The 13,290-nt window shown below is 34.5% G+C and overlaps 1 protein-coding gene across 1 annotated transcript in view; it reads right to left on the minus strand.

Moving 5' to 3' along the window:
• The window catches only part of hpse2 (heparanase 2), a 36,236-nt gene that overhangs the window by 4,535 nt on the left and 18,411 nt on the right, over positions 1-13,290 (minus strand). Inside the window, exons 4-10 of the mRNA XM_087803333.1 lie at positions 12,474-12,647; positions 11,113-11,284; positions 9,135-9,182; positions 5,686-5,779; positions 4,411-4,517; positions 4,206-4,320; positions 582-727 (exon numbers count right to left, since the gene is read on the minus strand). Coding sequence (XP_087659459.1) covers positions 582-727; positions 4,206-4,320; positions 4,411-4,517; positions 5,686-5,779; positions 9,135-9,182; positions 11,113-11,284; positions 12,474-12,647 — 856 coding nt within the window. The remainder of the gene's footprint in view (positions 1-581; positions 728-4,205; positions 4,321-4,410; positions 4,518-5,685; positions 5,780-9,134; positions 9,183-11,112; positions 11,285-12,473; positions 12,648-13,290) is intronic.

Below are 13,290 nucleotides of genomic sequence, written 5' to 3' on the forward strand. Positions count from 1 at the left end.
GACAACTCGTTCTCTAATGCTTGAGTATTTTTATTCTGCACTTGAGCCTTTCGAGAGAAGGTGGAAAGACTAGCCTAGTGCTGACAGCATCGTGACTGGGTTAAATGATAACCTTGAACAGGCCCTGCTCGCACTCTTTATCTTTGTCCTACACAGACCACCTTATTGTCCGTCCTCGTCCAATACCCCCCTCCAGCCAATCCGAGATGGGATAAAGGCTTAGCACACCTTTCAGCAACTCTTTGACAGCAGGGAGAAGGAACCCACACACCTGATAAGTGATACCCGTTAAGTTTTATGGGTTCTGAGCTGTGAATGTGTGGTTGTCTGAGGTCTACTTATTTATGGGCCTGCTGGGGATTGTGTTCTTCCACACCAGACATTGAGCCTCAGGTGTTTCAGGGGGAAAACTGAGAGGAAAGAAACTGACAGGAATCTGTTTTCAATCTACATATATCCAAGACCTATCTAAAATATCAACAAACATATCTATTACTGTCAATTGAGAACATCAAGGGAAACATTTTTCCCAATGACGTCTTAAGGATACAATGATTTATCGTGGGTGAAATAGCACGTACTTGTTATAGCTTGTACAGTGAGCGTAAATTCGTAACTTGTCTCTGATCACCCGTCCTGGTTGTGGTTTTCTTTGTAACCCGGCAACTCTCACTGCTAAAACTCTCGGACCAACCAGACGCTTGAAGACGAGGGACAGCCAGTACTCCTGCAAAGATAGATTAAGTTCAGCACAGCACTCAGGGAAAACATACACAATTGATTGATGTTGAAATCAAAATGATTGAAGAGATAGTTTTTATATTTAAAGTTAATTTTAATATAGCACCTGGAGCTCAGTTGTCTTCGTCTTCATCTTCGTCCAAAAAGACATTTAAGAACATCCAAATACCTCCATACTGCTCGTCTGTAACTCCCATGACTGCTTTAAGTTTTTCCTTATTTAAACACATTGCAAGTGTCAGTGCGCAAGATTTAGGCTGATGGCCTGAGATATTGCGCTAAAAACTATCTTAAAATACAGACTTGTTCCTTTTTTTTCAACAATTACTTATTTGAGGTTTCAATACAAGATGGATGCTACAGACAAGAAGTATGGAGGTATTTGGATGGTGTGTCTTTTTCGACAAAGATGACGAACATACATTTTTGCCTATAACTCTATAAAACATATAAAACTCATTACTCTAAAAATAATTTTCAGTTTAACATAAATATAAAACTTTAAGCAAAAAAACTTAACTAAATTATTGACAACCTTAAATCTTTGTGAGACAATATAAAATGTCATATAGGCCTGTATGTTGCATTAAGGCATTCTATTATAAAATGTCATGAATGCAGAGGCTCAGTTAATAAATTGTGGAAACAGAATGGAAAATAAAAAAATACTTACTTAGAAGTTACTATCTGTCAATTATAAGCATATTAATACTTATTAATACTGAATATTCTCAATAAATAAAGGTGGCATTGCAAGACAGTGCCATTTCCGTGTGTATGAAATTATGTACAACGTAAATACAAAACAAAATTAAAAAAAGATGAACAATTCCTTTTAAATGCCGACTTATTAATCACATTTTTAAATGTGAAATACATTTTCTAATAATCATTTTAGTTTTCATTGCTGTTGTTTAACACATTTCTATTTAATATCATATGTCTTTTCGGTCATCTTTTTATACACATCCCTTATTCTGCTTTAACCCTTTCGCTAGTTACAAAATAATTTCATTATGTCTTATTTTCTACAAAAGCATCACTTTTATCACCCGTCTGATGCCAAGATTCTGAATGAAGCTAGCTAGTGGACGCTTTTTGTGTTTTACTCTTGTAGTTGTATGTGTCACATTTGGCTTAAATTTACCTGATCAAACAGAACAGCTCAGAGTACAAATGAAGTTGAAGAAAAAGACACACAACATAGAACAATATGGTTCTATTACGCATTTTATATGTTGTTAACAGTGTAACCCAAGATAAAAGGCTATTTCAATGTACGATTAATTCAATTGCCATTTTAATACTGTGTGGTGAATTTAAACGTACCTTCTCCAATGACAAACATTAAAACAGCTCTTTTAACTTATTTTTACGTTTCATCATCTTTGCGGTTTTCTGTTGTGATTGTTGAGTGGTACATCATAATGTGCCTCAATCTTGGGCCTACACAGACTCAACACCTCTCCAAGAGTTCCAGAACAACATGTGTTCCTCAGGAAGTTCCCATGCAATCCTGCATATGGCAACATTTAAGGGCTTCTTTTTTCCATTCAGGCTTTAATGTAATTTGCTTCGAAGGCATCGAAGAAGCAAGCCGAGCACATCATGAACTGTAGAGTGTTGGCACAGGAAGACATAGATTTATAAACAAAACGCATCCACATCGATGTTTGATTACATTTGGGATAGAATGAAATTATGAATATGATTTTTGTCTCACTGCAATTGTAATTACGAAACCGTTTGTAGGAACTTGTCCAAACACACCGCTGGCTTAGAAACCTCTCTCCCATTACACTTGGTATCACATTTTCTGTGCTTGTGCTCCAGTTGTTGATTTAATAAGAAGATAAATACTTAAATGATGAACATGAATAGTACCTCCAAGACAGGTGAAGCTGTATTAGCAATTACTATAAAATAAAAGTTAGCAATTAGCAATAACTATAAAATAAAGTGTTCCTGAATAATTACAGATGTAAGTTGCAATGACAAATACAACTGCAGAAAATACTTGTTTGTCATTTGTTTATTGAAAGGGCAAATGTTTAACTTATTACTTATTTCTTGTTTATTTATTTTAATGGAAAAGCACAACCTGTTCATGAATTTAACTGGCAGGAGACATCTTGTCCTTGCATGACATCTCTCAGCAAGTACACTGTTGGAAATGGTACTTAAAGTGACAAAATATATTTGATTCAAGGTAAGTAAGGTGGTACGTTTTATTGAATTACTGACTACAGCAATAGCAAACCAAATGATGATTTATATTGCAAAAATATGATAAGATGAGAAAAATCATCCTGATTAACCAAATATCTGAGGTAAACATTCATTTTTATTGATATCGTAAGCTACATTTCTTTACAAACATATATCATGAAATGATTTTGATTAAGCAAATACAATTATTTATTATATTTAATTAATTTATTATAATAATCACATTGGCTCAAGCTGCAGTCAAGAATATAAAATCATATTGTCTTTGTTTACATTGGTTCATGTGACTTATTTGAAGAGCATATACAATTTGAAACAACCATTACTTTTGCTACAATATTATATATTTTTCATTTATCTCTACCTTAAATAATAGTTTAATTTTAGGTTTGAATTCGTATCAAAGGATTTCATATCATTCAATATTTTGTCTTTGCCCAATATCCTGAATATTCAAGTAAACTGTGGCATAATTTGTAAAAAATGATTTTTAATATCTCAAGCCTACATATAATAGCCAATAGTATGTCTGTAATGTGAACCAACATGTATTTTTATTTTGTGTTCAGTATAAACTGATGTGTGAGAGAACAACTGCAGAAATGTGCTTGCGGAGGTGTGATCACAATTAAGGTCTTAAAATAATCAAATGGGTCATAAAGTTCGTACTAAATCCTTCGGTATTTCCTGGCACATCTTGAAGGACCTTTTTGTTCTTGGATAAAACAGAGCGGTGAAAGATAATTTGTCGATCCATCTCTCAATTCAACTATATTCTTGAGTTTGTAAGGAATTATCTTTAAGAAATTTCCTTTGAAAAACATCTATAGATTTTACAAATTTAAGTGCACATTTTTGTCTTGGGTTGACTGTGTTGTAGGATACTTTTCAGAGATACCAGTCTACCTGTTTCTCAGGTTGCAGATCTTTCACCATCCAACTGTGGTGTACGGAGGGGCAGACAGTTCTGATGGGGGTAGATGGGAGTGGGGACACTGTCCTGAGCCACAGACAAAGGGCTAAGGTTACATGGCATTTCGCTCGCTCGTCCACCCACTCATCGCCGTTTAATGGCTTTCATCTCAGCTAATAGCTCCCACGGGAAACCAGGAGAGGTGCCATCCATGAAATCATGCTGGGCTGGCTTTCAGAAGGACCATTTGGTACCAAATTGACCCAATTGGTTTAACAAGTTGTACAATAAACATTTGCAATTAATATTATATGTGACTTACAGGTAAAGGGTTAAAATGCTGGTCCACAAAATGTGTGTATCCGTAGTCAAAGAATGAATGACGTAACACAACGTCAACCCCCTTTACAGCTGCCAATCCAAGTGTGTTGGCCCACCTGAGGAATAAATTATACTTTCATTATTGACACATCATCAAGTGACACACACTATGTTGAATATAGGCGTTTGAAAGTTCAGATACTTACAGAAAACAGGCTGCATATGTATCAGATAGATTATTTATCCCTGATGACCATGCAGGATCCAATCCACTAAGCCAAACCTTCTTACCAGGACTGTGCGTGTTTACAACCTGTAAGAAGTCACACATAAATGAATACCATGTTATTCTCCCTTTTGTATGATGCAGAGTAAATTGTAAGATGCAAAAACTGTCTGTCCATGAATCCATCCATCCATGTATTCATCTATTTATTTATCTATCTAGCCACCCCTCTATCTGATCATGTATCCATCCCTCCATGTATCCATCCATATATCCATGTAATTATCTATCCATCCATGAGTCCATCCATCCATGTATTAATCTATTTATTTATCTATCTAGCCATCCCTCCATCTAATCATGTATCCATCCATATATCCATGTAATTATCTATCCACCCATGATGCACTAGAATCCATCCATGTATTCATCTATGTATTTATCTATCCATCCCTCCATCTATTCATATATCCATCCATCAATCAATCAATGTATCCATCCATCCAGGTATTCATCCATCCCTCCATCTATTAATGTATTCATCCATCCATCCATCTATTAATGTATCCATCCATCCAGGTATTCATATATCCATCCATCTATTCATTTATTTATGTATCAATCCATGTTTTCACACATTTATCGGTCTATCCATTTATCTATCTATCTATCCATCAATTTATCCACCCATCCTTCCATCTATCCACCAATGGTCTAAGAACAGTCGGTGGCACAGCAGTGGTATCATCAGATCAACATGTCTTTTATTTGTGGGGGGATTTTAGCCCTCCGGCCATGAGTTTGACACATGTTGAAAGTGGATTTCTGGCATCACAAGAATTATCTAAAAACATAGTTTTATATATGTTTTATTTATGGAATGAATTCATATTTATAAATAATAAAGGAATTAGTTGAATATTGGAATATTGTGCTTCTTTGTGGTTTCCTGTTTTCCTTTGCTGCATTCTGACAACTCAACAAGTCTTTAACACACAGAATTGTTGCTCACATGTTTGCACAAAACACTCCTTAAAGCTAACTCTTGTAGACAGCACAGATGTGGCTGTATCAGCACACAACCAGCTCAGGGCTAAATTCAGCCAGAACCTGGCATGGGCCAAAGATAATAAAATAATTCAGTTATTTCTTAAACTTCAGTACAGAGAAGAAAATGGAATGACATTGCAAACAGTTGATCATTTAAACTCTTAAAATCTGTGTGAGGTGAAATCATTCAAGTTTAAAGGAATACCTTAGTGACTTTATTGATCTGTTCCGCGAGTGTGTCCAATAAGCGTGTTCTGAGAAAGTCCTCCACTTTGTTGACCCTGCCATCCATGAAGTAACTGCAAAAGTTTCAGAAAGACAGTCAGGCTAACTTTGTGAATCTTAATTGTACTCTCTGTACTGTTTCAGCAAAAAGAGGGAAATGTTCACATTTAAATGCACATGTGCTGCACATTTTACCAATGTAAACATTATACTATGACCAAAGGTAGAGATAATGTTCTGCTCCTGTCCTCGTTTCTAGTTTCAAATCTTAAATGAAACGACTCAACAACAAAACCAAAAATAGTGGTTTACAGATTCATGTTTTTCCTGCTTGTTGGCATTTCAAGACGGTTTATTCTAACCCAGCGAAGAAAAAATTATTAAATAAATGTATTTAACTTTAGGAAAAAAAGATTGTATTCATAAGAGATTTTATTTGGTTGCTTTTTCACTAAAGGTTTTTGCAGTTACTAAAAATGAATAGTAAGTAAGCCTTTCTACACTGCATAAAGGAATATGCTTAAAACGTAATTACTTACATGAAAGTCTTATTAATGTATTAAAAAAAGCTGAAAGATATAAAGATAGAATCATTTGTTTTGCTGTTGACATGATCTAACATTAAATGAAATTATAGTTGACCTCAATGGTTCTTGTAACTACATACGTGTGATGAAAAAAATTCTTTAGAAATACAGACAAAATTGAATTTTCAATTGATTAACCTTTAACCCACGTGTTACCACAGGGTCAAGGTGACCCGGAGGCCCGAAAACAAATGTGTTTGTGGTATTCCTTGTGAGCCTCCGGGGAATGTTGATAAAACAAGGAGAAAAAGAAGAGTAGAAACAACACCATAATGACACTCAAATAAATAAGTCTTGTGAACCATTGTTTAGTCTCTCACTAGATTCTATGCCGTATAAAAACAAGTCTTTCTCAGAATCCTGACAGGAAATATTAAAAAGAACAGAGCTTTATAAAAGCAAAAAAAAATGATATTAATGCCAAATAAATAACTTCTAATATATTTGTGTCTTTTCCTATGGTTAGGACTTTCAGAATGAGTGCTTGTATTCCATTATAAACAAGGATAGATAATTGAGGTTAAAAAGGAAAAGGTGAGCTGGTGAAAAGGCCCAGTCCCGTTGGATACTCCCTCCTGAACATCCAAAATCTAAACACTTGCAACTATAGCTGAATGGTTAAAATTCATAAAGACAATAAAAAAATGTATTAAAACTAAGTCAACTGTACATGATTTGAAACTGCTTACATTTTTACAAATTTGGATTAATCACATTTATATCTATATGCAATCATGGTAGAAATTATTATCGCACCTTGTTTTCTTCAAGTTCTTGTTGCTTTGAAAGTGTGAACTAATGGTTCATCTGTTTGGACAAATCTAAAGAAAAGAAAAATATCTCATACAACTTTAACTTGAGATATGTTATGTAGACATTTTCCATGTTTCTTGAAAATATCTACTCACGTCCTTACACTAAAATATTGTATTGACAAAACACCCTTTTTGGCATTCCATGTTTCTCTTCTTTCTCTTAGTCACATGACATATACCGAGTACCCATCTGATTGAAAAACATTGTTGACCTTGAAGAAAATAAACCGATTCAAACCATTTTCTACAAGACACAAGTGAGAATTGTGTATAAACACACTCTTAACAGTTTATACAATTGAGAGAATAAACAGTCGCACTACCGGACAGATTGAATGAAACAAAAATTACAATGAAAGCAAAATGGTTGCTGAAAGTGAACAAAAAAGCCACCTGTGTTAGTTTTACAGGCAGAAAACACCTACAGAGATTCTTCTTCATAAAACATGGATGTACCCAATGAAGAGTTTCTTCTGCTTTGTGATGTTATAATCACATGAAAGTAAAAAGAGTCCAGTCAGGCCCTTTTAGCTCCAAAAAACTGATGTTCATTGTTGTTAATAATGCAAAAAATAAGACACATAAGCTATTCAGATTGTCATGACGGGAAAACAGATCTACATACTGTATATATATGTGTTCATCATCTGGGAGTTATCAGTGCAGCTGGTATGTATACTTTAATGCAAGTTTAATGTGCAACTGTAGTGCAAATAAATTAAAAGAAACTAACCCATGAAGATAAAAAACAAAACTTTTGACCCCAAACTTTATATATTATATTTAAAATAGTAGCATTATTACCTGAAACATCCAGGTAATAATACTACATGGATGTTTCACATAGAGAGTAGCTTTGACTACCATGTAATTCACATCTCTGGTGAAGTCATTGAAAACAAGTCGAGTCTGTTGTAGCTGTCCTAGACACGCACACGAGTGGTCCCCAGGTTTACAGGTTTGGCTTCACTTTTGTAGAGGTCAAAGTTTCTGTAAAGCATTCGGCATAGTCTGGAATTTGTACCTCTAATGTAAAACGGACTAATTGACAGGGAGAAAAAGCAAGAACACATATGGTTTGATTTTAACGGCGTGGGTGGTGTTTTTCTAAGCCAAACTGACATCCCTTCCTCCTTCCGTTTCTTCTAATTACTCCTGACCTTCACCTTAATGACCAGTCTTTCACACAAAGACTGTCTGACTGACTAGTGGGTATCCTTTTGCATACTGCTCTGTGTCTTTATTTACGCTTGCATGTTTTTGTGTGTAACAATATATAGATTGAATCAGAAAGATTCAAAAGGTCTCCATGCATTCTTGCAGTGTTGAATAGATGCAGGGCAGATGTTACCCATTTATAACACACTCCCTCGGTTTCTTTTCTGTTGCCTGAGAAAATAGACTGTTCTTGCAAACATAACACTCCTAAGAAGTTTTAAATAAATATTACGAGACTATAATTTAGATCTGAATGCTGAGCATTAATAACCTTGTTGACTGTCTGACAATACACATCTTTAACAAAAAATGTTTTTATCTGATAAAAAACTTTTTTCAGGGAACACAGAATCCATTTAGCCATCACTAAAGATAATTATTATAAATAAATAAACCATCTTAGTGAATCTTGGTATTTGCCAAATACACATTAGATGAAAAATTAAGTTGTCAATGTAATGGGATTATGCATTTTCCTAACTTTTTAATTACTTAAAATACAGTTTAACGACTGGCTCATCAGTTCGGAAAAAGTGCAATGTTGTCCTTTCTTTCAGGTTTTAAGGCAAGTGCAGTCAGGAAGACAGGATGAGCTTGAAAAAAAAGTAAAGGGCAGAGAGATTTTCTCTTTATTTCAACCTCAGGAATGTCTTCAGATCCTTTAGTGACAACTATTTGAAGTGCAGGTTAAAAAAAATACAAAACCTGGAAAGAGGAAAATACCTAAATACCATTTGTGAAATTTAAGACACAATAATTTCTGTCATAAACCATAAAAAAAGAAATGTAGAAAAGGGTAAAATACCTACTGTTGCCACGTAACTGCATCAACAACCGAGCTAGCGTTCTTCATGAACCTAGGAAACAAAAAACAAGGTTGACTTTCATATATATAATCATGTTGTGAAGTTAATCTAGTGCGTTGAATGAAGATAGCGTCTTAGTTGTTGACATTTGAGATCATTTTACAACAAGTGTCTTACAGCAGCTTGCAGATTGTTGTTCTGTTATTGTTTAAAGAAAGTACGGAACTTGTTAAGCTAAAATGTATATCAGTATATCTAACATGTCGGTGTTGTTGACTGGTTCTAGGTCATAAAGAAATCCTCGTTACTCGAGAACGCAATTGATTTATAACCATATAACCTTAGTTTATGGTACTAAAGGCAAACATCGGATGATATTAACCTGCTCACAATGTTTAATTTATATTTTATTTACTACTCTATTAAGCTTGACTATCTGTGTGTGTTCTTCACTACCTGACTCAATCTTACCAAATTTGGGAGCAACAGCTTGACAGACATTCCAAATGAGAGTCTCTAAACATCTTGTCAGAGGACCAAAACTTTCACTGCTCAGGCTTGTTTAGTCTGCCCAGCTCTGATATTTGGATGGTGAACAGTCCAGGATCTAGTGCATCTTGCCTAAAAGCAGCAGAGTGGTTGGGCCGTCAAACACTTAAGCCACCACCTCATAACTGTGTCAAACACTGTGAGAATCACCTTGCTGATAAAAGTCACCTCCATAACATTGGGTATTCCAACACTCTATTCATTCAATTTACACCTACAGACAATTGATGGAGTGCAGATTAACCAAAGGTGGCAAACAACACGCGGGGGTCAGGAGTATATATCGTGCTCTGTCAATAGTGTGACGGATGTTGCACAGCTTATGTATATGGAAAAGGCATTTGTTAAAATACATTGCCATGAAGAATTATATTACACCACACATAAATGTTTGAATATTTAGCTAAATGTAGCTTCCAAATGTATAAAATTTTGTTTCTCTCAACTCTCATCAGCCTTATCTGAGATTAGTCAGGAGAACACAAAAGTTCAGTGGCTGCTCTTCTGTTCAATCTATGGAAGTAAATGTGTGCCATCAGACTTTAAATATGAACTTCTTATTCAAAATTTTTACATCATCAAAATAACACTTTGAATTTGGAAAATCATCAAATTTCAAGCACTTTTTTTTGCTTTCTATTTAAACAAAATGCATGAATAAATACAGTGTACAAGAATTCTAGTGTAAACAATTAAAAAGAAAATGCATTATAGAATTAAATATAAAAACTTAAATGTGAATAATTCAGTGTAAGAAATTAGATGCATAGAAATTCAGTGTTAACATCTGGGCAACCAATGTGAAGCAATTTAAATCCTCCTTGGTTGCCAGTATGTTTATATTTTCTTTTAACATTGATTTATTTTAAAACTTTTTTAATTGGATGGTTTACACTGATTTTTTACACAGCAAAAGATAACAGGGCACTAAATGTGTATGTTCTTTCAAATGTTAACTCTTATTTTGATGCTGTTAAAATTTTGTGTAAGAAATTATTTTATAGCACACATTTACTTCCGTATAATCATACAGAGACAGTCACAACAAAAGAACATGCTTGCAATTTACTTTTACAGGAAATTTCTTTAAAACAGCGCAATATAAATGTACATTACAACGATTGTTGTTGATATTAGTTAGCTACAAAGACAAAGATTTGATCACTAGAGCTGGTGGAGTTGCTTGGTGTAACCAGCATGTGGGAAATTGTGCCGCCACATTATCAATCAAGTGACACTTTATTTACGCTGCCTTGGTATAACTGCAGCTGAGATCTCGCAACTTGGGGGACAGAAATCCATAAACACTGAATATGAGCGTGTTGGTATGTGATTGATTTACATGGTTTACAGCTCAGTGAGAGTAGCATCACATTTTCCACACATTTTGTCCAGCTTTTGGTTTAGGTGAATAAAAAGTACTCTGACTCACCCATCAAGCAATTGTAAGGCGTTCTTCCGGGGTCGACCTACATTGGGCCCGTAGAGGTTTGCTTTATTGTAAAAGCGTACAGATTGCAACAGTGTCCGCAGTCTGGTGTAGTCCTGCGCTATCTGGGTGCTATTGACGGTCAGGCCTACCATGCTGCGGTAGCCATTAGGTTCTGGTAGAAAACAGATTAAGAAAATTAGTGACATTGTTTACTCCTATTCTTTGAGGGTTGGTTACGGACAAATATAGCTTAGGTTGGGCAACCAACTGAATCAATTGAAGGCAAACTTTGCTCTGTTAAATTTAAAAAAATTGTTCTAACTGAGAAAAATGTTTTTAGTATATATATATATATATATATATATATATATATTTGGTTTGATATTGGCAAGAATCTAAAGATACGATAAGTATCATGATACATGTGTGACAATGTGATATATTGCTATACTGTACAAAACAAAATATTTTTCCTTTAACTATTTTAAAACAACACTTTTTTTGGCCGACAAAAAAAATGAGCAAATAATTTCTCTAATCAAATGTAAAAGTGCTTCTCAAAATATTAACAAAAAATATAAACTCATATTAACAAAGCACAATGAAGTGCATTAACAGTCTCAAACAACCTGGAGCAACATGCAATATCCATAGTATCTGTCAGTGTTCCATTTTTTAACTTTAAACTTTGTTTTCGAGCCAAAATGAGTCCAAACATCATCTTTAAAGCTGCTGGAGCCTGGTGGTTACTTTCCTTTTCAATCATTGCTGCCGGTTTTGTTGTTACTTTGATACTGTAGCTGAAATGCGTAAATAAAAATACATAAATATATATTAAGCAGAGAAAATAAAGAGATAGATAAGAATAAATAAAGACATTTCTATTTGAGGGCTTATGAAAGGTTTTTAAATTTATGTCAAAAACCTGGTAAGGAAATATAATAAATTATTGATAAGATAAATCATTTCTTTCAGACTTTTATAGAATTATTCATGCTTCATAAACTGAAAGTGGTTTATTTTGATGTGTGCTTCTTAACAACTGAGATGGAATAATAAAAACATATGTCCAGCGGCCAGACAGAGTTTGCAGGTACTCCAGAAGATTCAAGATAAGGCTGACATGAACACGTAGAAGTAGTTCTCACCAAAGATTTATCTTACGCTTCGAACCTAAATCACAAGATTCTTGTAGCCGTCTGTATAAGAGTGGCTATTTACACAAACGTCAACTGTTCTTAAGATAGTGTTGTTACAGTTAAGCTTGTATACATATACGCAAATACTAAATAAAGACTGACATAGGTATATAGAAAATAAGACTTTTCATTTGAAAAGGGATTGTTTATAAATAGACTTACCGTTTCCAAGCTCCCAGGAGATGTTATACTTCTTGCTGGCACTATACTTTAACAAGCTTAGGGTGGATGAGGTGTTCCAGGAGTGGTCTGGGTTTCTCTGGAGTCCGTTTAGCCCATAGATCAGGTGCAGACCAGCACAGTCGGCAAAGTTGTACAATTTGTCTAAAGACCTGGCTGGGAAAAATCCACAAAGCAGTTGTAACTTTGATACTCTCATCCTCTACTTTATTAGAACTAAATAACAACAATGCAAAGCAGGTGTGAGCTAAGACAAAGCCTGTTCAAAATGGCGCCTTTAAATTAATTTTATTTCTATTTTAACTTGTTTATTCTGGTTTCAATCTTTAAAAGTGTGTTAACATTTTGCATGGCTTATTCCGATAACAAAAAGACAAGGCATCTTCATCTGAAGTCCCTCGTGTATGAATCATCCTTTGGACTAAGAACATCTTAGAATTTCCCCCCAGGATATTGTTAGTAATGTAATCTGATGTCTCTCCTTGTAAACCAAATACTGCATTGGCTTTTGAACCTTTCGACATATGAGATGATAAATTCTTAAAAGAATTTGTCCTTCGTTCTGGATTCACTCCAGCTGAGTTCAGAGAAAGTTTTCAACATGGAGTAAAAGGTAACAGAAAACATTGCAGATCAAATAACAGGTATTTTCTTTTTATTTGACTAGAAAAAGGCTGTCTTGAGTCTATGTTAAATAAATAGAACTTATTTTTCTTGATACCAATTTTTTACAGAGTTAACCTCAGTATAAACAACCAACACATATTTATTTTTGGGTCCTGGATCAATATAATTTTAG

The sequence above is a fragment of the Callionymus lyra genome, chromosome 11, assembly GCF_982586985.1.
Source record: "Callionymus lyra chromosome 11, fCalLyr1.hap1.1, whole genome shotgun sequence".
NCBI lineage: Eukaryota > Metazoa > Chordata > Actinopteri > Syngnathiformes > Callionymidae > Callionymus > Callionymus lyra.